The sequence below is a fragment of the Clupea harengus genome, chromosome 2 (genome assembly GCF_900700415.2).
Source record: "Clupea harengus chromosome 2, Ch_v2.0.2, whole genome shotgun sequence".
NCBI lineage: Eukaryota > Metazoa > Chordata > Actinopteri > Clupeiformes > Clupeidae > Clupea > Clupea harengus.
In genome coordinates, this window is record NC_045153.1 from 30,542,362 (window position 1) to 30,566,985 (window position 24,624).

At 40.9% G+C, this 24,624-nt stretch overlaps 3 protein-coding genes and 1 long non-coding RNA gene across 4 annotated transcripts; all 4 read left to right on the forward strand.

The window, feature by feature from the left end:
• Positions 1-4,776: 4,776 nt before the first annotated feature.
• LOC105898070 (toll-like receptor 8) lies at positions 4,777-8,588 on the forward strand. Its single transcript, XM_012825069.2, has 2 exons — positions 4,777-5,019; positions 5,217-8,588. The coding sequence occupies exons 1-2, from the start codon at positions 5,017-5,019 to the stop codon at positions 8,313-8,315; spliced, it is 3,102 nt and encodes a 1,033-aa protein (XP_012680523.2). The 5' UTR covers positions 4,777-5,016; the 3' UTR covers positions 8,316-8,588.
• A 2,049-nt stretch (positions 8,589-10,637) lies between these two features.
• On the forward strand, positions 10,638-13,672 carry LOC116218579 (toll-like receptor 8; the record flags this gene model as incomplete). The annotated part of the gene is made up of 1 exon (XM_031560558.2): positions 10,638-13,672. A coding segment is annotated over one exon (2,973 nt), but the record flags the coding sequence as incomplete, so codon positions are not given.
• Positions 13,673-15,743: 2,071 nt separating this feature from the next.
• Positions 15,744-19,999, forward strand: LOC116218580 (toll-like receptor 8). Its single transcript, XM_031560569.2, has 3 exons — positions 15,744-16,475; positions 16,744-19,781; positions 19,853-19,999. The coding sequence occupies exons 1-3, from the start codon at positions 16,473-16,475 to the stop codon at positions 19,911-19,913; spliced, it is 3,102 nt and encodes a 1,033-aa protein (XP_031416429.1). The 5' UTR covers positions 15,744-16,472; the 3' UTR covers positions 19,914-19,999.
• A 2,672-nt stretch (positions 20,000-22,671) lies between these two features.
• On the forward strand, positions 22,672-24,359 carry LOC116218581. Its single transcript, XR_004162932.2, has 3 exons — positions 22,672-22,727; positions 23,560-23,672; positions 23,853-24,359. It is a non-coding gene; the product is annotated as an uncharacterized LOC116218581 (long non-coding RNA).
• The last annotated feature ends 265 nt before the right edge of the window (positions 24,360-24,624 follow it).

A 24,624-nucleotide genomic window follows, 5' to 3' on the forward strand; every position in this document is an offset into this window, starting at 1 on the left:
CCCCCGGCCTGCTTCTATGGCCTGCCCTCAAATATGATACAACTAGCCACAATTTTCACTGGACTAACTTCCTCAACGTCCTACAACTATCATCAACAATCATCTACACACCATCTTTTTAAATCTATCATCTGACACCATTTCTTCAAATCTATCAGGAATCTATTCATCTATTAGAGTTTCTTCACCTGAGTTATACCAGAATGTCTAAGCTATCAAATGGATTCAAAAAATGGTTCCACAAGTCTCTGATCACTCAATCTCTGTCACAACAAACTCAAAATCAGGACCTGAAACTTACTTAGAAAACGTATTACTGCCAGGACATGTGATCGTTGCACATGCGACTTATTAGAATTTATTTTGTGGATAGAAAGCAGTGATGTCAACATCCCCAGACTTGCTACCAGCGTCACTTGCTGCATGCCAGAAGAAAGGATAGGCCATGCAGTCATACTCTTTGATATAAATGAATGCGTGAATGACAGTGAGGCGTTCCTGTTCTACTTCCTGTCCACTCTCTTCATTCTTCTGACTTCATGCACTGCTACCACTATGCACTTGTTTTACTGGGACGCTTCCTATGTTCTGTTCTACATTAAGGCAGATTAGGTGATTTAATTTTTTTTTTTTAATCAAGACAATGAACCATATTTGTGTTGTATTAACACATGTATTAGTTTTGAAGTACTCTGAAAGTCTAAACGTAAATGTACTTGGGCCTTTGTCAAACTTGTGTGAGTGTTGGCACGGCGAAAACCAGCCACTCTCTCTCAATTTCACAATCACAGTCAAAATGCCTCGTGTAGATCTGAGGTTTATTGTAGTCATTAAGCCATGTTTGGTGTGTGTTTGTGTGTGTGTGTGTGTGTGTGTGAGAGTGAGTGAGTGAGAGGAGATCTGAGGTTTATTGTAATCATTAGGCCACAATCAGAGACGGTCAATGGATTAGCTCGATCTCATTGTATGAATGTCGGGTCAGACTTTTTAAAGGAACCTAGTTCTCAAAGGCCTTCATTTTCTAACTAATTACTCGTAACTTCTCTCACTCTCTCTGTGTGCGTGTGTGTGTGTGTGTGTGTGTGTGTTTGTTTTTGGCACCCCTCTCATTTTTGGGATCCTCGTGGCAAGATCAATTCATCTTGTCTTTAGTTTGGTGTTGTTTGAATGAATCCATGTTCATAAACTTATACAAAATATCCAACAGTGTATGTGCATCTCTGTGTCTATTCTGTGAACATATTCTTTCACGTTCCAAAGGAAATGTGTGTGTGCATGTAATGCTCAAAGCAAGAAAAGAAAACAGGAAGGAAAAACCCAATAGATGTGAGACAGGCCCCAACACAAGATGGATCTGGAACCACATTCACTCTGTAAAAGTAGGTGTGGGCTTACATGGGATCTGTACAGATTTCAGACACAGATGCTCCTAAACCCCGGGTAGGTAGAATGTGTTGGACTACCAGAGGGAGACCCATTGGAAGTCAGGTGAATTATATCCACAACCCAGAGAGACAGAGACAGCCGGGAGCGTGACTCCGCTTGGCCTGATAATTCAGGTTTAAAGGGACAACATCACTCTAGCAGAGGAACAGAACTTAACTAAATTCTCGATTTGATAAAGATCAAGTGTTGCAGGCCCTACTTCACAATGATACTGTGCCCATCCTGTGCCTTCACAAAGTCAGACAGTGCCTATGAAACATCAACCCAAGGTGGGCCATGTCCCTAAAGACTGTGTTGATCAGCTGGCAGAGGTTTTCATAAACATCTTTAACCTCATCCGTGCATGCTTCAAAACGTTGACAGTAATCCCAGTATCCAAACAGTCAGATGTCACATGCCTGAACGACTACAGGCCTGTGACAGTTGTCCCCTCACCTGCTAAATGTTTGGAGAGACTGGTCACAAGGAAGCGTCATTCCAGCCTCATTCCACCAGCTTCACCAGTTTTCCTCCAGGGAGAACAGATCGACAGAAGATGCTTTCTTCCAGGTGTGCGCGCACGCCAACAGCTGACCAACAATAATGGAAATCGCAAGGTTTAATTAGCCATACCATAAACCTATTCATTTCAGTGTAATTTTGGCAAACCACTACTGTACTTGCTTGGATGTATTGTTCATAGTAATAGTCATGACAATTATTACAAGTTTCTCTCGATTTTTTTTGGCCCGCGGTCCGATCAGAATCAGAGTCAGAACATCATTCGTAGCATTTTAACCCATTTCGAACAGGGCCTCAACGTCCTATGTAACTCAGACTGGTTGCAGTTCACTGCCTGGCCACAGTTTTAACATTGTTTTAGATGGGTCAAGGGGGGGCGCTATTTACCTCTTGTCAGATCCATAACTTTGCAGCTAAAGTTGTGATTCCTGGTTGCTATGGTTATCTAGCTACGGCTATGGTTAGCTAGCTAAGGAAACTTTTAATACCAAACGATTTAAATGGAAGATTTCCGTTTGCATGAAATGATAGCTAGTTATCTAGCTAATGTTATAGTCTCCTCGATTTAACTTCTACAATTATAATTGGTGCCTGTGACGCTTCGTATGAACGAGTTCATATTCATGAGTTCATATTCACACATATTAACACCAGTTCATTATGTGTAAAGAATGCTGATATGAAATATGAAAACAACCAGTAATCAATGTGCAAGCTTCCAATGTAATCGTGATTTAAGATACTCTATTTGAGTTGGGGAAGTCTGTCCTTCCGTCGAGGCATGATGATCTCTCGCTACAAGTTTCACCTGTTCGTGTTGGTGTAACAAATGCTTGTGGAGTCAAGTGCAGGAGAGGCGCTTGTCTCCAGGGCACAGATTACACTTAACTGTTATATTTTTCTCTTTTCACGGATAAAAAAGGCTGTGATTGGAATACAGGACTGGAGCTGTCCCTGACGGGACAAATCAAAATCACCCATAATATTTCGGGATGTCCCGGACAATTCGAGACGTTTGGCAACCCTACTTGCACCTAAGTTATACCATATTTGAGTGTGCTAACATTAGCAATAACGTCAGCTAGTTCGAGGTGTATGCATAGGCCATTAAACCATTAAATTAGCAGCACATTTCCCGTATTTAACAATAATTACACATGGACTTACCTGGAAGTGATGCACGGGCATCATTTTAGCAGTTTCTTTCTCTTTCTTTTGTCTGCCCCTGACTCCTGTTGTCTTTTTGAGGCCATTTTCGAAAAGTTGACCTAGCCTACTGTCAAAGTTCGTCAGGCCACTGAGATAGGAAAGGGCACCATGTCTATGGCACCCACAGCTTGGAAAGTTGAGTGTGTATTTTTTTTTGGGGGGGGGGGGGCACCAGCGTAACTTTTTTCGAGCAATTAAATATATCTCTTGTTCTGCCTGTTTTGTGATATACATGCCTAAACGGTGCCTAATATTTCTATATGAAATAATATCGCCATTATAATTATTATAACTGTGATGATTTTTCTGTTGCCTATTTTTTGGTGCCCCCACAGGAGTTGGTGCCCTACGCACAGCGCGTAGTGCGCGTTATGGGAGCGGCGGCACTGATGAATGCTCTCACAATATATGAATGCTCTCACAATCCTGCCCAACAAATCATTGCCAATTTACAGGACCTGGGACTGAACACCTCATTTTGCCACTGGGTATTGGATTTATGAATAAACCGCACGGAGGATGTCAGGAAGCATGTATCATCCACTCTATCCCTAAGCAACGATGCTCCACAGGGATGCACACGTGTTCAGTCCAGTACTTTACACCCTGTTCACACATCACAGCTCCCCCTCCTATCCTCCTAACTCCATCATTCAATTGGCAGACAATACCACAGTGCTTGATCTCATCTCAAACAATGATGAGTCTGCGTATAGAAGTGAAGTACAGGAGCTGGCAGTATGTGGTAGTGTAACAGTCACAACCTGGCTCTGAACATCAAGGAGACCCACTACATTAATGGTGAGGCAGTGGAGAAGGTCGCCAGCTGCAAGTTCTTGGGCCTGACAGTGACTGAGGATCTGTCCTGGAACAGCAATACTGCCTCAGTGATGGGGGGAGCTCAACGGCGCCTCTTCTACCTGAAGAATGCTAACCTACCGCAAAAGCCCTGGTGAATTTCTACCACTGTGCCATTGAAAGTGTGCTGACATACTGCCTGTCAGTGTGGTTCACAAGTTGCACAAATGTGGCGCCGTAAGTTTGTTCAAATGCTGAAGGACCAGTTTCCAGACACCAGCACCATCTCCATCTCCCGCTGCCTATGCAGATCTCACAGCATCATCAGAGAGCAGTCACATCCAGCCCATCACATGTTTGACCTCCTGCCCTCAGCAAGATGATACAGGTCTATCCGAGCAAGGAATACCAGAATGACACAGTCATTTGCTCTCCATATGGACCCAAACTGTCGGTACATGAAATAAAGATGTCTATCTGTCTCTGATGAGGAAAAAGTGCTTCAAGAAAAATAACTCTTGAGGAGGGTCACAAGCTAAAGGGTCCTGCTATAGTGTGCTTCACTTCAGAATTTAAATAATTTGATTTAAAGAAGGGGTCTACTAAGAGGGAATCCATGCAACCAAATCTGTGGCAACTTTGTGTTGCTGGCCAGAGGGCCAATGTGTTCCTTCTTCCTCAGCAAAAATGTTTGTTCCTCGTCTTACTTTCACACACATGAATCATGGCTTGCCAAGCCCTTTGTGAAAGGGGAAAAGAAAGTGTAAGACCTTCCTCTTTTGTTCGAGGCAGAGGGCAGATCAGTCATCAGAGACTGCATTGGTGCGCTTCTTAGCTTAGCTTCCTAGTTTTTGTCCACCACCACGGCAAAGCACAAAAGAGGAAATCAGTGCAAATTAATTCTAAAGTGGCCAGCCTGTGGAGCCATCCTCACTGTATCAGAGGCACACTAAAGAGCCACACTAAAGAGCTGGAGCTGTCAGGGAGGAAAGTAGAGCAATGTTCGGTCCTTCTCCTTCAGTCATTATTTTTCAAAGACGCTATTGAACAAGAGTCACTAAGATGGTGAGAATACATGAATTAATTGATTAATTAATTAATAAATTGGGGTAATATGTAACATTTTAGATGAATGCCTTTTTAAAACATCAGAACTTTACTAACTTGGTATGACTTTAACTTTTTGACACAGTATTACTGTTACTGAAATGAAGACATCACTGTACTCAATGAAATCATCTAACATCTTTGCATCTCAACAGGCAGCCAACACCTTCTGGTTAATAGTGACATGGTTCTTTTTTTCTCTTGTCATCAATTTGACTTTGGGGGTTTTTGTCACTAAGGACCTGAAAAAGGTCCCTTGTGATGTGGACATCAATGCTACAACCAACACCGTAGTTTTTAACTGCATGAGACGTCACCTGAAGGAGATACCGGATGGAATCTACAGAAATGTTACTTGGTTAAGCCTGGCAGAGAACAGAATGAGGAATTTGTCGGTGGGCAGTTTCAGACATTTGCACAACCTGACTCATCTGGACCTCAATCGGATAAACGGGGATCAACATTTACGCTTGGCAGAAGGTGTCTTTAAGAATCTGACAGTGTTACAGCACTTGAATCTCGCTGGTGCTGGGCTCTATGATGTGCCCAGACAACTCCCAGCAGGTTTGCAGCATATTGATTTAAATCAAAATAAAATCATATCGCTCACCAAAAACAGCTTTTCTGATATAAAAGATGTGACTACAATATTCCTGTCCAGAAACTGTTACAGTGGAAATGTATGTAACAAAACATTCAAAGCTAAAGGCACAAGCTTTTCAAACTTGACCCATCTGGAAACTCTGGTGCTCTCCTATAACAACATCTCCCAAGTTCCACGTGGCCTACCAGTATCTCTCATAGAGCTTGATCTTGCTGCCAACAGAATAGAAAAAATTTCCAAAGACGATTTCAGCAACTTGGTCAACTTGAAATTTTTAAGGATTCAAGGAAACTGTCCACGATGCCAGAATGCCCCGTATCCATGTGTACCATGTAAACGTGGATCAATTGAAATTCATCCACTAGCATTTAACAGTCTTTCCCAATTGCAAGTGTTGCAACTAGCAGGAAACTCCCTCCGCACCATAAATAGCTCTTGGTTTGAGAATCTGAGTAATCTGACTGATCTCTTCCTCTCGTATAACTTTCTGTGGGAAGCAATTGCTGACGGGAGCTTTTTGATGAATTTACATCACCTGAAGAAATTAGATTTGTCATACACCTTTGATTTACAAGTTTACCCAAAAACTTTAAATCTATCACAACATTTTTCAACGTTGGCTTCCCTTCAAACATTACATATTGAAGGTTATGTTTTTCAAGAAATCAAAGAACACACATTTAGACCACTGCAGAATTTAACGAATCTTTCTGTACTTAACCTGGGGGTAAATTTCATTGTACATTCAGACTCTCACGCATTCAGTCATCTGCCTCAGTTGAATCTTTTGTATCTGTCAGAAAATAGACTCTATCCAGTACCTGTAAACAACAAGTCTGCATCAAATGCTGTTGTATCACCATATGTTCCAGTAACAGCAAATTACATTGAGGAAAACGAATTTGTTTATGAACTGTCACATCGTCTTATTCAGCCTGAATGCTTTAATACTGGCCGAGTGCTGGATCTCAGCAGAAACAATCTTTTCTTTATTTCTCCTAAGCAATTTGAAGGATTTGGTGACATCCTCTGCCTCAATCTCTCAAGAAACGGCTTTTCAGCAGCACCCAATGGGACTGAGTTCGCCCTGCTCCCAAACCTGACTTACCTGGATATGTCATATAACAAGGTTGACCCAGCATATGACTTTGCCTTCTCTGAGTTGAAGCACCTGGAGGTGTTGGACCTCGGTTACAACAATCATTACTTTACAGTGGCCGGAGTGACACATAATTTGATTTTTTTAGAGAATCTTCCTGCTTTGAGGGTACTGAATCTAAGCGGCAATGCTATCTTCACTTTGACAACCAAACACATGAACAGCACCTCTCTAAAGGAGTTGCAATTCCAACACAATGACCTGAATCGCATGTGGACGAAGGACGATGCCTCCTACCATAAATTATTCACCCATCTTGTGAATTTGACTAACCTTGACATATCATATAATAACATAAAGAAGATACCCTCTGAGGTTTTCGGAAGCTTACCACCTTATCTTAAAAGACTACATATAAGCCATAACAGTATCACTAACTTTCAGTGGAGTAACTTAAGTTACCTGCAAAATCTGGAGGTGCTAGACATTAGCTATAATGAGCTGTCAACAGTCTCTTCAAATCTCTCAGCAAACACAAAAACTTTGTCAGTGCTTGACTTGAGTCATAACAGAATATCTAAACTGTCAGAAGGATTCATACATGGTGCCAAAAGTCTTCGATTACTAAATCTAAGTAAAAACAAGCTCAGTATACTCAGTGGAAAAACTTTTCCATCAGGTCCAGAAACCTGCTTGAAAACTTTGGTACTGCAAGGAAATCCCTTTCATTGCACATGCGACTTATTAGAATTTATTTTGTGGATAGAAAGCAGTGATGTCAACATCCCCAGGCTTGCTACCAGCGTCAATTGCCGCATGCCAGAAGAAAGGATAGGCCATGCAGTCATACTCTTTGATATAAATGAATGTGTGAATGACAGTGAGGCGTTCCTGTTCTACTTCCTGTCCACTCTCTTCATTCTTCTGACTTCATGCACTGCTACCACTATGCACTTGTTTTACTGGGACGCTTCCTATGTTCTGTTCTTCATTAAGGCCAAACTTAGGGGCTATCATCCACTCAAATCGTCAGATAGCATTTATGACGCCTTTGTTTCATACGATACTAAGAACCCTCTAGTCTCAGACTGGGTGTTAAACCATCTCCGGGTCCAGCTGGAGGAGACGGGTGACAAACACTCACCTATCTGCTTAGAGGAGCGAGACTGGACCCCTGGGATGCCAGTTCTGGACAATCTAACGCAAAGCATCTTTCACAGCCGCAAGACTGTTTTTGTGCTGACTGAGTCTTATGTGAACAGTGGGAACTTCAGGATGGCTGTGTACCTGGCCCACCAGAGGCTGCTGGATGAGAACATGGATGTGATCGTGCTGCTGCTGCTGGAGCCGGTGCTGCAGAACTCCCACTTCCTGCGTCTGAGGAGGAGACTGTGCAAGAATAGCATCTTGGAATGGCCAAAGAATCCTTCAGCTGAGCCCTGGTTCTGGCAGTGTCTCAGGAATGCCATTCATGTGGACAACCAGGCCATGTACAATAAGATGTATGCTCGTTACTTCAGTGACAAAGCCACTGGAAAAGAGCGTTACTAAACCAAATTGTTTCCCTTGATTCTGGCTATGATCATAATTGTGTGTACGTCTCTTAATAAAATGTGATTAAATAGAAGTGTTTTTTATTTCAATTGTCGAGCGCATTGAACTTGATCATCTGTTTCACAGAGATTTTTTGGGGGGGTTCTACAACTACTACTTCTGACTATGTGATTTATTTTGGCTGTGTTCTTGTCTTGACATCAGAGATTGAATTTTTGTATGTGTTTTGATTTGATTTGTCCTTCAATCAATAAATATCAGTACAATTGTTTTGGTTGTGAAATTGTTTTGGTGCACTTAAAATGCAGTTATGTAAAAAAAATATTATAATCTACTGAATTAATTTCACTTCAATCAAACCGGCAAGCGTGAGTCCCTCTTTTTCAATTGGCCACTTCACTGGGAAATTAAAATGATCTAGCCAACAACCCCACTTCAAGAAAAGCTGAATTAATGAACGAAATGCAGATTAAATATTGAAAATAGTCATTTGTACATTTTCTTTAATTTATATTCAAACAAGAGCAGTATAAAGACAAAGGATTTTATGTTTTACCTAATCAATTTAATCATTTTTGAAGATATACCGTATATTATTGTGAAATTGAGGCTTGCAACACCTTCCACAAAAAGATGGGAGACAGGCAATTTATAGGACAAATAATGTTGTGGCAAACTGAAATATCAAGGTGGTCTGACACAGGTAATGTTTACACGTCACATGTATGTAACAGGTGAGGCAAAGGCCTGATCCTTCAAGAGGAAGAATTTGCTAGATAAAACCTATTATTTTTCCTGTGACCCAGCAAAACTAGGGGCGTCTGGGGGCATGCTCCCCCATAAGACATTTTTGAAAATATCCTTTTAAATAGGGTCCTCTAGTGGGTTTTTACGAAGAGAAATTAACAAATTTAGATTTAAAATATGGCACAACAATAAACATATTGAAGACATCTGCTGAGATAGGTGCTAATTATACCGTAGCATGGTAGGGATTTGCAGCCCAAGTGAGTAGGTTAACGTTGTAGGCTAGAGTTCACTAGCTAGTAATAGCTGGCGGAGCTACTGAGTAGGGTAGCATACCCACAGGATCAATGAACCGGCATGATAAAAGAGAGCCACAACATCTATAATTAAGTCTTGATGACTTAACCATTTCGTTTTTTTTACTATTTTAAACTTCATGTTCTATACCTTTATATCCAGCAGCTGATTATGGCAGCTTTCACCAGCTTGGGTCGGACAGTCGCTCCAAGTCTGTTTACTAGACGTTATCGTCTGTCTGCACGCTCGCGAGGCTCACTCACTCACTCACGACCAAACAGAGCCGTGCGCTTGCCACCACAGTCTCAAACAGGCGGGATTCCTGTGCTACTCGAGACTATTTTATTTCTAACTCTAAAAATGAAACAAAATAAGTTCACTAAATCGGTTGTTAGGTGTGAATTTGACGACCTCAAAATAAAAATAAAAAAAAATATATATATATATATATATATATATATATATATAAATATATAAATATGGCTAGATACGGCACTGAGCAACGGTGCTCCACAGGGATGCACACGTGTTCAGTCCAGTACTTTACACCCTGTTCACACATCACAGCTCCCTCTCCTATCCTCCTAACTGCATCATTCAATTGGCAGACAATACCACAGTGCTTGGCCTCATCTCAAACAATGATGAGTCTGCGTATAGAAGTGAAGTACAGGAGCTGGCAGTATGTGGTAGTGTAACAGTCACAACCTGGCTCTGAACATCAAGGAGACCCACTACATTAATGGTGAGGCAGTGGAGAAGGTCGCCAGCTGCAAGTTCTTGGGCCTGACAGTGACTGAGGATCTGTCCTGGAACAGCAATACTGCCTCAGTGATGGGGGGAGCTCAACGGCGCCTCTTCTACCTGAAGAATGCTAACCTACCGCAAAAGCCCTGGTGAATTTCTACCACTGTGCCATTGAAAGTGTGCTGACATACTGCCTGTCAGTGTGGTTCACAAGTTGCACAAATGTGGCGCCGTAGGTTTTTTCAAATGCTGAAGGACCAGTTTCCAGACACCAGCACCATCTCCATCTCCCGCTGCCTATGCAGATCTCACAGCATCATCAGAGAGCAGTCACATCCAGCCCATCACATGTTTGACCTCCTGCCATCAGGAAGAGGATACAGGTCTATCCGAGCAAGGAATACCAGAATGACACACAGTTCTGTGCTCTCCATTTGGACCCAAACTGTCCGTACATGAAATAAAGATGGCTGAGTCCTATCCTCATCTGTCTATACTGATGAGGAAAAAGTGCTTCAAGAAAAATAAACCAACACCGTAGTTTTTAACTGCATGAGACGTCACCTGAAGGAGATACCGGATGGAATCTACAGAAATGTTACTTGGTTAAGCCTGGCAGAGAACAGAATAAGGAATTTGTCGGTGGGCAGTTTCAGGCATTTGCACAACCTGACTCATCTGGACCTCAATCGGATAAACGGGGATCAACATTTACGCTTGGCAGAAGGTGTCTTTAAGAATCTGACAGTGTTACAGCACTTGAATCTCTCTGGCGCTGGGCTCCATGAAGTGCCCAGACAACTACCAGCAGGTTTGCAATATATTGATTTAAATAAAAATAAAATCATATCGCTCACCAAAAACAGCTTTTCTGCTATAAATGATGTGACTACAATATTCCTGTCCAGAAACTGTTACAGTGGAAATGAATGTAACAAAACATTCAGAGCTAAAGGCACAACCTTTTCAAACTTGACCCATCTGGAAACTCTGGTGCTCTCCTATAACAACATCTCCCAAGTTCCACGTGGCCTACCAGTATCTCTCAAAGAGCTTGATCTTGCTGCCAACAGAATAGAAATAATTTCCAAAGAGGATTTCAGCAACTTGGTCAACTTGAAATTTTTAAGGATTCAAGGAAACTGTCCACGATGCCAGAATGCCCCGTATCCATGTGTACCATGTAAACGTGGATCCATTGTAATTGATCCACTAGCATTTAACAGTCTTTCCCGATTGCAAGTGTTGCAACTAGCAGGAAACTCCCTCCGCACCCTAAATAGCTCTTGGTTTGAGAATCTAAGTAATCTGACTGATCTCTTCCTCTCGTTCAACTTTCTGTGGGAAGCAATTGCTGACGGGAGCTTTTTGATGAATTTACATCACCTGAAGAAATTAGATTTGTCATACAACTATGATTTACGCGTTTACCCAAAAACCTTAAATCTATCGCAACATTTTTCAATGTTGGCTTCCCTTCAAACATTACATATTGAAGGTTATGTTTTTCAGGAAATCATGGAACACACATTTAGACCACTGCAGAATTTAAGAAATCTTTCTGTACTTAACCTGGGGGTAAATTTCATTGTACATTCAAACTCCCACGCATTCAGAAAATTGCCTAAGTTGAATCTTTTGTATCTATCAGAAAATAGACTCTATCCAGTACCTGTAAACAACAAGTCTGCATCAAATGCTTTTGTATCATCATATGCTCCAGTAACAGCAAATTACATTGAGGAAAACAAATTTGTTTATGAACTGTCACGTCGTCTTATTCAGCCTGAATGCTTTAATACTGGCCGAGTGCTGGATCTCAGCAGAAACAATCTTTTCTTTATTTCTCCTAAGCAATTTGAAGGATTTGGTGACATCCTCTGCCTCAATCTCTCAAAAAACGGCTTTTCAGCAGCACCCAATGGGACTGAGTTCACCCTGCTCCCAAACCTGACTTACCTGGATATGTCATATAACAAGGTTGACCCAGCATATGACTTTGCCTTCTCTGAGTTGAAGCACCTGGAGGTGTTGGACCTCAGTTACAACGATCATTACTTTACAGTGGCCGGAGTGACACATAATTTGATTTTTTTAGAGAATCTTCCTGCTTTGAGGGTACTGAATCTTAGCGGCAATGCTATCTTCACTTTGACAACCAAACACATGAACAGCACCTCTATAAATGAGTTGCAATTCCAACACAATGACCTGAATCGCATGTGGACGAAGGACGATGCCTCCTACCATAAGTTATTCACCCATCTTGTGAATTTGACTAACCTTGACATATCATATAATAACATAAAGAAGATACCCTCTGAGGTTTTCGGAAGCTTACCACCTTATCTTAAAAGACTACATATAAGCCATAACAGTATCACTAACTTTCAGTGGAGTAACTTAAGTTACCTGCAAAATCTGGAGGTGCTAGACATGAGCTATAATGAGCTGTCAACAGTCTCTTCAAATCTCTCAGCAAACACAAAAACTTTGTCAGTGCTTGACTTGAGTCATAACAGAATATCTAAACTGTCAGAAGGATTCATACATGGTGCCAAAAGTCTTCGATTACTTAATCTAAGTAAAAACAAGCTCAGTATACTCAGTGGAAAAACTTTTCCATCAGGTCCAGAAACCTGCTTGAAAACTTTGCTACTACAAGGAAATCCCTTTCATTGCACATGCGACTTATTAGAATTTATTTTGTGGATAGAAAGCAGTGATGTCAACATCCCCAGGCTTGCTACCAGCGTCAATTGCCGCATGCCAGAAGAAAGGATAGGCCATGCAGTCATACTCTTTGATATAAATGAATGTGTGAATGACAGTGAGGCATTCCTGTTCTACTTCCTGTCCACTCTCTTCATTCTTCTGACTTCATGCACTGCTACCACTATGCACTTGTTTTACTGGGACGCTTCCTATGTTCTGTTCTTCATTAAGGCCAAACTTAGGGGCTATCATCCACTCAAATCGTCAGATAGCATTTATGACGCCTTTGTTTCATACGATACTAAGAACCCTCTAGTCTCAGACTGGGTGTTAAACCATCTCCGGGTCCAGCTGGAGGAGACGGGTGACAAACACTCACCTATCTGCTTAGAGGAGCGAGACTGGACCCCTGGGATGCCAGTTCTGGACAATCTAACGCAAAGCATCTTTCACAGCCGCAAGACTGTTTTTGTGCTGACTGAGTCTTATGTGAACAGTGGGAACTTCAGGATGGCTGTGTACCTGGCCCACCAGAGGCTGCTGGATGAGAACATGGATGTGATCGTGCTGCTGCTGCTGGAGCCGGTGCTGCAGAACTCCCACTTCCTGCATCTGAGGAGGAGACTGTGCAAGAATAGCATCTTGGAATGGCCAAAGAATCCTTCAGCTGAGCCCTGGTTCTGGCAGTGTCTCAGGAATGCCATTCATGTGGACAACCAGGCCATGTACAATAAGATGTATGCTCGTTACTTCAGTGACAAAGCCACTGGAAAAAAGCGTTACTAAACCAGGCGATGTACAATAAGATGTATGCTCGTTACTTCAGTGACAAAGCCACTGGAAAAAAGCGTTACTTAACCAAATTGTTTCCCTTGATTCTGGCTATGATCATAATTGTGTGTACGTCTCTTAATAAAATGTGATTAAATAGAAGTGTTTTTTATTTCAATTGTTGAGCCCATTGAACTTGATCATCTGTTTCACAGAGATTTTTTGGGGGGGTTCTACAACTACTACTTCTGACTATGTGATTTATTTTGGCTGTGTTCTTGTCTTGACATCAGAGATTTATATTTTGTGTGTGTTTTGATTTGATTTGTCCTTCAATCAATAAATATCAGTACAATTGTTTTGGTTGTGAAATAGTTTTGGTGCACTTAAAATGCAGTTATGTAGAAAAAATATTATAATCTACTGAATTAATTTCACTTCAATCAAACCGGCAAGCGTGAGTCCCTCTTTTTCAATTGGCCACTTCACTGGGAAATTAAAATGATCTAGCCAACAACCCCACTTCAAGAAAAGCTGAATTAATGAACGAAATGCAGATTAAATATTGAAAATAGTCATTTGTACATTTTCTTTAATTTAAATTCAAACAAGAGCAGTATAAAGACAAAGGATTTTATGTTTTACCTAATCAATTTAATCATTTTTGAAGATATACCGTATATTATTGTGAAATTGAGGCTTGCAACACATTCCAAAAAAAGATGGGAGACAGGCAATTCATAGGACAAATAATGTTGTGGCAAACTGAAATATCAAGGTGGTCTGACACAGGTAATGTTTACACGTCACATGTATGTAACAGGTGAGGCAAAGGCCTGATCCTTCAAGAGGAAGAATTTGCTAGATAAAACCTATTATTTTTCCTGTGACCCAGCAAAACTAGGGGCGTCTGGGGGCATGCTCCCCCATAAGACATTTTTGAAAATATCCTTTTAAATAGGGTCCTCTAGTGGGTTTTTACGAAGAGAAATTAACAAATTTAGATTTAAAATATGGCACAACAATAAACATATTGAAGACATCTGCTGAGATAGGTGCTAATTATACCTTAGCATGGTAGGGATTTGCAGCTCAAGTGAGTAAGTTAACGTTGTAGGCTAGAGTTCACTAGCTAGTTATAGCTGGCGGAGCTACTAGTTTTTTTTACTATTTTAAACTTCATGTTCTATACCTTTATATCCAGCAGCTGATTATGGCAGCTTTCACCAGCTTGGGTCGGACAGTCACTCCAAGTCTGTTTACTAGACGTTATCGTCTGTCTGCACGCTCGCGAGGCTCACTCACTCACTCACGAACGACCAAACAGAGCCGTGCGCTTGCCACCACAGTCTCAAACAGGCGGGATTCCTGTGCTACTCGAGACTATTTTATTTATTTTTAACTCTAAAAATTAAACAAAATAAGTTCACTAAATCGGTTGTTAGGTATGAATTTGACGACCTCAAAATAAAAATATATATATATATATGAATATATAAATATATAAATATGGCTAGATACGGCACTGAGCAACGGTGCTCCACAGGGATGCATACGTGTTCAGTTCAGGACTTTACACCCTGTTCACACATCACAGCTCCCTCTCCTATCCTCCTAACTCCATCATTCAATTGGCAGACAATACCACAGTGCTTGGCCTCATCTCAAACAATGATGAGTCCGCGTATAGAAGTGAAGTACAGGAGCTGGCAGTATGTGGTAGTGTAACAGTCACAACCTGGCTCTGAACATCAAGGAGACCCACTACATTAATGGTGAGGCAGTGGAGAAGGTCGCCAGCTGCAAGTTCTTGGGCCTGACAGTGACTGAGGATCTGTCCTGGAACAGCAATACTGCCTCAGTGATGGGGGGAGCTCAACGGCGCCTCTTCTACCTGAAGAATGCTAACCTACCGCGAAAGCCCTGGTGAATTTCTACCACTGTGCCATTGAAAGTGTGCTGACATACTGCCTGTCAGTGTGGTTCACAAGTTGCACAAATGTGGCGCCGTAGGTTTTTTCAAATGCTGAAGGACCAGTTTCCAGACACCAGCACCATCTCCATCTCCCGCTGCCTAGGCAGATCTCACAGCATCATCAGAGAGCAGTCACATCCAGCCCATCACATGTTTGACCTCCTGCCATCAGGAAGAGGATACAGGTCTATCCGAGCAAGGAATACCAGAATGACACACAGTTCTGTGCTCTCCATTTGGACCCAAACTGTCCGTACATGAAATAAAGATGGCTGAGTCCTATCCTCATCTGTCTATACTGATGAGGAAAAAGTGCTTCAAGAAAAATAAGTCATGACGAGGGTCACAAGCTAAAGGGTCCTGCTATAGTGTGCTTCACCTCAGGATTTAAATAATTTGATTTAAAGAAGGGGTCTACTAGGAGGGAATCCATACAACCAAATCTGTGGCAACTTTGTGTTGCTGGCCAGAGGCCCAATGTGTTCCTTCTTCCTCAACAAAAATGTTTGTTCCTCGTCTTACTTCCACAAACATGAATCATGGCTTTCCAAGCCCCCTTGTGAAAGTTGAAGAGAAAGTGTAAGACCTTCCTCTTTTGATCGAGGTAGAGCGCAGATCAGTCATCAGAGACTGCATTGGTGCGCTTATGTACACACTTAGCTTCCTACACAGCCATAGTTATTGTCCACCACCATGGTGAGTTAATGCAAAGCACAAAAGAGGAACTCAATGCAAATTCACTCTTAAGTGGCCAGCCTGTGGAGCCATCCTCACTGTATCAGAGGCACACTAAAGAGCCACACTAAAGAGCTGGAGCTGTCAGGGAGGAAAGTAGAGCAATGTTCGGTCCTTCTCCGTCAGTCATTATTTTTCAAAGACGCTATTGAACAAGAGTCACCAAGATGGTGAGAATATATGAATGAATTGATTAATTAATTAATGAATTGGAGTAATATGTAACATTTTAGATAAATGTCTTTTTAAAACATCTTATCATCGAAGTGAATGAAATGTTCTCTAATTGTATATTGTATCGTGTTTATTTTTCTATTGAATAAGTAAAGAACTTTACAAACTTGGTATGACATTACCTTTTTGACACAGTATTACTGTTACTGAAATGAAGACATCACTGTAATCAATCAATCATCTAACATCTTTGCATCTCAACAGGCAGCCAACACCTTCTGGTTAATAGTGACATGGTTCTTTTTTTCTCTTGTCATCAATTTGACTTTGGGGGTTTTTGTCACTAAGGACCTGAAAAAGGTCCCTTGTGATGTGGACATCAATGCTACAACCAACACCGTAGTTTTTAACTGCATGAGACGTGGCTTGAAGGAGATACCGGATGGAATCTACAGAAATGTTACTTGGTTAAGCCTGGCAGGGAACAGAATAAGGCATTTGTCGGTGGACAGTTTTAGACATATGCACAACCTGACTCATCTGGACCTCAATTGGATAAACAGGGATCAACATTTACGCTTGGCAGAAGGTGTCTTTAAGAATCTGACAGTGTTACAGCACTTGAATCTCTCTGGCGCTGGGCTCCATGAAGTGCCCAGACAACTCCCAGCAGGTTTGCAGCATATTGATTTAAATAAAAATAAAATCATATCACTCTCCCAAAAAAGCTTTTCTGATATAAAAGATGTGACTGAAATATTCCTGTCCAGAAACTGTTACAGTGGAAATGTATGTAACCAAACATTCAGAGCTAAAGGCACAACCTTTTCAAACTTGACCCATCTGGAAACTCTGGTGCTCTCCTATAACAACATCTCCCAAGTTCCACGTGGCCTACCAGTATCTCTCAAAGAGCTTGATCTTGCTGCCAACAGAATAGAAAAAATTTACGAAGACGATTTCAGCAACTTGGTCAACTTGAAATTTTTAAGGATTCAAGGAAACTGTCCACGATGCCAGAATGCCCCGTATCCATGTGTACCATGTAAACTTGGATCCATTGATATTGATCCACTAGCATTTAACAGTCTTTCCCGATTGCAAGTGTTGCAACTAGCAGGAAACTCCCTCCGCACCATAAATAGCTCTTGGTTTGAGAATCTGAGTAATCTGACCGATCTCTTCCTCTCGTATAACTTTCTGTCGGAAGCAATTGCTGACGGGAGCTTTTTGATGAATTTACATCACCTGAAGAAATTAGATTTGTCATACAACTATGATTTAGGTGTTTACCCAGAAAACTTAAGTCTATCACAACATTTTTCAACATTGGTTTCCCTTCACACATTACATATTGAAGGTTATGTTTTTCAGGAAATCAAAGAACACACATTTAGACCACTGCAGAATTTAACGAATCTTTCTATACTTAACCTGGGGGTAAATTTCATTGTACATTCAGACTCCCACGCATTCAGTCATCTGCCTAAGTTGAATCTTTTGTATCTATCAGAAAATAGACTCTATCCAGTACCTGTAAACAACAAGTCTGCATCAAATGCTGTTGTATCACCATATGTTCCAGTAACAGCAAATTACATTGAGGAAAGCGAATTGGTTTATAAACTGTCACATCGTCTAATTAAGCCTGAGTGTTTTAATACTGGCCGAGTGCTGGATCTCAGCAGAAACAATCTTTTCTTTATTTCTCCTAAGCAATTTGAAGGATTTGGTGATATCCTCTGCCTCAATCTCTCAAAAAACGGCTTTTCAGCAGCACCCAATGGGACTGAGTTCGCCCTGCTCCCAAACCTGACTTACCTGGATATGTCATATAACAAGGTTGACCCAGCATATGACTTTGCCTTCTCTGAGTTGAAGCACCTGGAGGTGTTGGACCTCAGTTACAACAATCATTACTTTACAGTGGCCGGAGTGACACATAATTTGATTTTTTTAGAGAATCTTCCTGCTTTGAGGGTACTGAATCTAAGCGGCAATGCTATCTTCACTTTGACAACCAAACACATGAACAGCACCTCTCTAAATGAGTTGCAATTCCAACACAATGACCTGAATCGCATGTGGACGAAGGACGATGCCTCCTACCATAAATTATTCACCCATCTTGTGAATTTGACTAACCTTGACATATCATATAATAACATAAAGAAGATACCCTCTGAGGTTTTCAGAAGCTTACCACCTTATCTTAAAAGACTACATATAAGCCATAACAGTATCACTAACTTTCAGTGGAGTAACTTAAGTTACCTGCAAAATCTGGAGGTGCTAGACATGAGCTATAATGAGCTGTCAACAGTCTCTTCAAATCTCTCAGCAAACACAAAAACTTTGTCAGTGCTTGACTTGAGTCATAACAGAATATCTAAACTGTCAGAAGGATTCATACATGGTGCCAAAAGTCTTCGATTACTTAATCTAAGTAAAAACAAGCTCAGTATACTCAGTGGAAAAACTTTTCCATCAGGTCCAGAAACCTGCTTGAAAACTTTGCTACTGCAAGGAAATCCCTTTCATTGCACATGCGACTTATTAGAATTTATTTTGTGGATAGAAAGCAGTGATGTCAACATCCCCAGGCTTGCTACCAGCGTAACTTGCCACATGCCAGAAGAAAGGAAAGGCCATGCAGTCATACTCTTTGATATAAATGAATGCGTGAATGACAGTGAGGCGTTCCTGTTCTACTTCCTGTCCACTCTCTTCATTCTTCTGACTTCATGCACTGCTACCACTATGCACTTGTTTTACTGGGACGCTTCCTATGTTCTGTTCTTCATTAAGGCCAAACTTAGGGGCTATCATCCACTCAAATCGTCAGATAGCATTTATGACGCCTTTGTTTCATACGATACTAAGAACCCTCTAGTCTCAGACTGGGTGTTAAACCATCTCCGGGTCCAGCTGGAGGAGACGGGTGACAAACACTCACCTATCTGCTTAGAGGAGCGAGACTGGACCCCTGGGATGCCAGTTCTGGACAATCTAACGCAAAGCATCTTTCACAGCCGCAAGACTGTTTTTGTGCTGACTGAGTCTTATGTGAACAGTGGGAACTTCAGGATGGCTGTGTACCTGGCCCACCAGAGGCTGCTGGATGAGAACATGGATGTGATCGTGCTGCTGCTGCTGGAGCCGGTGCTGCAGAACTCCCACTTCCTGCGTCTGAGGAGGAGACTGTGCAAGAATAGCATCTTGGAATGGCCAAAGAATCCTTCAGCTGAGCCCTGGTTCTGGCAGTGTCTCAGGAATGCCATTCATGTGGACAACCAGGCCATGTACAATAAGATGTATGCTCGTTACTTCAGTGACAAAGCCACTGGAAAAAAGCGTTACTAAACCAGGCGATGTACAATAAGATGTATGCTCGTTACTTCAGTGACAAAGCCACTGGAAAAAAGCGTTACTAAACCAAATTGTTTCCCTTGATTCTGGCTATGATCATAATTGTGTGTACGTCTCTTAATAAAATGTGATTAAATAGAAGTGTTTTTTATTTCAATTGTTGAGCCCATTGAACTTGATCATCTGTTTCACAGAGATTTTTTGGGGGGGTTCTACAACTACTACTTCTGACTATGTGATTTATTTTGGCTGTGTTCTTGTCTTGACATCAGAGATTGAATTTTTGTATGTGTTTTGATTTGATTTGTCCTTCAATCAATAAATATCAGTACAATTGTTTTGGTTGTGAAATAGTTTTGGTGCACTTAAAATGCAGTAATGTAGAAAAAATATTATAATCTACTGAATTAATTTCACTTCAATCAAACCGGCAAGCGTGAGTCCCTCTTTTTCAATTGGCCACTTCACTGGGAAATTAAAATGATCTAGCCAACAACCCCACTTCAAGAAAAGCTGAATTAATGAACGAAATGCAGATTAAATATTGAAAATAGTCATTTGTACATTTTCTTTAATTTATATTCAAACAAGAGCAGTATAAAAACAAAGGATTTTATGTTTTACCTAATCAATTTAATCATTTTCAGGTGGTGTACAATAAGATGTATGCTCGTTACTTCAGTGACAAAGCCACTGGAAAAAAGCGTTACTAAATCAGGCCATGTACAATAAGATGTATGCTCGTTACTTCAGTGACAAAGCCACTGGAAAAAAGCGTTACTAAACCAGGTGATGTACAATAAGATGTATGCTCGTTACTTCAGTGACAAAGCCACTGGAAAAAAGTGTTACTAAACCATGGCAAATTGTTTCCCCTGATTCTGGCTATGATCATAATTGTGTGTACGTCTCTTAATAAAATGTGATTAAATAGAAGTGTTTTTTATTTCAATTGTCGAGCGCATTGAACTTGATCATTTTTTGGGGGGGGTTCTACAACTACTACTTCTGACTATGTGATTTTTTTTGGCTGTGTTCTTGTCTTGACATCAGAGATTTATATTTTGTATGTGTTTTGATTTGTCCTCAATAAAAAAAATCAATAAATATCAGTCCAATTGTTTTGGTTGTGAAATCGTTTTGGTGTATTTAAATTGTAGTTATGTAGAAAAAATATTATAATCTACTGAATTCATTTCACTGCATGGACAGAACAGAGTGTGAAAATATTCAATCAAACATCCAAGCGTGAGTCCCTGTTTTTATTGGCCGCTTCACTGGGAAATTAAAATGATTTAGCCAACAACCCCACTTCAAGAAAAGCTAAATCAATGAAAGCAGAAATGCAGATTAAAAACTGAAAATAGTCATTTGTACATTTTCTTTGAGTTATATTCAAACAAGAGCAGTATAAAGACAAGGAATTTTATGTTTTACCTAATCAATTTAATCATTTTTGAAGATATATATTATTGTGAAATTGAGGCTGGCAACACATTCCACAAAAATATGGGACACAGGCAATTTATAGGACAAATAATAATTTTAGAGCATTATATGCTGCCATTAAGACATCAACATTTTTCAGCAGGACAACACCAAACTACATTCTGCCCATATTACAAGTGCATGGCTGTTTAAACAGAGAGTGTGGGAGCCAGATTGGCATGCATTCCTGCATTCCTGACCAGTCCCTGATGGAGAATGTGTGGCATATTATAAAGTAGCTTTTTTTTTAGTAAATGGGATTGTAAGGGATTCTAAATATATGACCAATTATATTATTCGAATTATACGTCACACTTTAACAGTTTCTGAATGAATGAATCTATTAATGAATTAAAAACTGTTCTCATTGTGATATTCCAGACCTACTAGATAAAAGGGCAAAAGAACGCCATGTAGTCCTTCTACAGCTGAGTGAGGTATAATGCTAAAGTGACCTAATATTAGCAAACGGGATGATGTGATCAGTGCAATGTTCAGTAAAATACACTCATTTCATCCCAGTTACATTGTGGACCTTTCAGCTATTTTCCAAACATAATTAATGTCATTATCATGTCCAGAAACAGCAGTTACTGTGTATCCAGCTACATGCAATGCCTCCAGCAACATACACTGCCTTACAGTTATATAGTAACAGTAATTCATGTCTTTGATTGCTCAAATGCTCAATGTTTAGTCCATCCTGACAGCTATAATGATGGTCTAGACTCATTTATTACTATCAGCAGAGCAATGGCCAGATATAGTGACCCCCCTGATAAATTCTCCCCTTAAATCTTCCATGTACGTTTGATCAACAACTCTCAGGCAATCGGATTAGGACTGCATAAAGGACAGGTTAACTCAACTGTCTGCCATTACTGACTATCCTCGCTGCAGTTGAAGATATTTCTGAAATATCACATCGCTGAGACACGCAATCTTACTCTGCCTTCTTAAGAACGGTTCCTATTTCTCAGGTTGCTCCGACTTCCTCGTCATGCATGTCCGCTGAATGTTCATGAGCTGGTGTTCTGATCATGTCCACATGGTGTCGCATTCACACAACTTTCCACTTTGAGGCTCCATAGAACAACAACGTCCCTCTTGAGTTAGTAAAATGACACAGTGATCGAATTGTAAATACATAATCTCTATTCTCATTATCAATCTGTAGTCGACTACAAACCTACAGACCTTAATTCTGTTTATATGAGTACAAGCACAGTACTACATACGCAACCCCTACAAAGTCTTTTTTTTTATAAGACTAAGGTTGCGTCACGGATAAATTTGCATATTACGGAGTATATATACTCTGATTGCGCTACCATGTGCATCACAGCGCCACGCCATCTGGAGCCAATTTAACTGTTGCCAGTCAAAGTCCGGTAAGCCTTTATTGCTCGTTTTGTTCCTAAATGCGATCCTACTGCACGAATGTCATCTCCAAAGTGCCTACAAAATACAAATGTTTCGAGTTTGTGTACAGGGATTCGACGCGATTTCACAAATGTTTGAATATAAACGGGATTAGACACGTTTATTAACATGTAACATTGTACGACGGGGTGATACTGTGAGGTCTGACAAAATCGGCGCAAGTGTTTGTAAAGAATCTGTGAGACGAGGACTTGATCTTACCGGACACACAGCTGTGGTCTTTGTTCATTTGCAATAAAACATGTAGTTAAATAAATAAATTCTGTAGTTGGTACAGCAGTGCGAACATCGCCGATCGAGTGTTTTCGTTAATTCGTTCTCTTTTTATTGTTGTGCTGTGTAAAGCACGAGAATTTTGGTTCGTAGAGAAATCCGTTTGACGCGGGGAAGGGCGGTGGTTACATACCAGAGGAGAATGGTGAAGCCAAAGAGATGCTCCAACTAGACGGTTTACATGATCCTATATGCTGTAGTTTGGGCTATTTCCCTAGTCTTCCCGATTCGTTTTGTGATTTTTCGTATAATACAGATTGCGCTGAAGAAAACTAACTTTTGTAATTTGATTGGCTAGGCCCCATTTCGTTATGGGCGCGGTTCTGTTCACTATTTGAACATGTGTAAAAACAGGCCTTGTCTAGTGTTCAGTGAATTACTTGGCATTTTTACATTTGTGTTAAGGTGTCGGTCCTTGGCCTGTTGAGGTTCATGTGGAAGGAGCGTAATTTGGACTGTTGCCAGCGTCACGGAATCTCTAAACTACTACACTTGTATTCCCACCAGATTCTCTGCAGACATGTCTGATAAACCTAACCTGGAGGAGGTCACCAGCTTTGACAAGACAAAGCTGAAGAAGACTGAAACCCAAGAGAAAAACCCTTTGCCATCAAAAGAAAGTAAGGACTTCTGGTATATACTTGATTTTGATGGGTTCGCAGTAGAGAATAAAGATGACCATAGAGACGGCTGTGTTATGTGCAGTAATTGTGATTTGCAGGGGTAATTTGAATGTCATGTGGAACAAGCATGATTGAAATATGTGCATGTTCTAACATATGACAAATCCTTTTTCACAGCCATTGAACAGGAGAAGCAGGCGTCCTAATGAACTCCTGGTCTCCACTATGCACTGTACATTCCACAAGCATTGCCTTCTTTCACCACTTTTAGCTCTTTAACTTTGTAACGGAAAACCTAAGTTGCATTGTGATTGGACATACGCAGATGACTGTACAGCCCATATGCCTGACCCCTGACCCCTGAGCCCCTTTAAACTGCAAAGAAAGAAAATGGCAGTCTGCAGAGAAGAGATGCCACCAATCGTGATGTTCCAACCCCCCTCAGCGCGGTGCCACCTGTGTCCTGTCCTCTGTCTGCTTCAAGTCTCTAGAGGCAGAAGGGGGAGGAGCAAGCCTGTGATTGACAAGTCCAGGGACCCACACTTGTAACATCTGGAGTGTTTGATTGTTGGTGACTGATAAAAAGATCACGTCATGCAGTGTTTTTTTTTTGTTTTTTTGTATAAGTTTAAGTCTTGGAATGCACAATTGTTTTGATATGCAAATAAAAAGAATAAACCTGTACATTTTTGAGTTGCCAACTTCTTCCTTGATGACTTCAATTTAACTCCTATTGGATTTTTCTGTCATTACTAAAACACATTTAATGATGTGACTTAATTACTACATTGACCACAACCTACCAGAGAATGCCATGCCAGTACCTGCATGAGCTCTAAATGGTTTAGAGGCAGTGTGTGTGTGTGTGTGTGAGTAGTGTAAATTGACCCCCGTGGAGGGACACACTTCAGGCTTTACTGTGCTGTTGTAAGTGGATGAACAGACACAC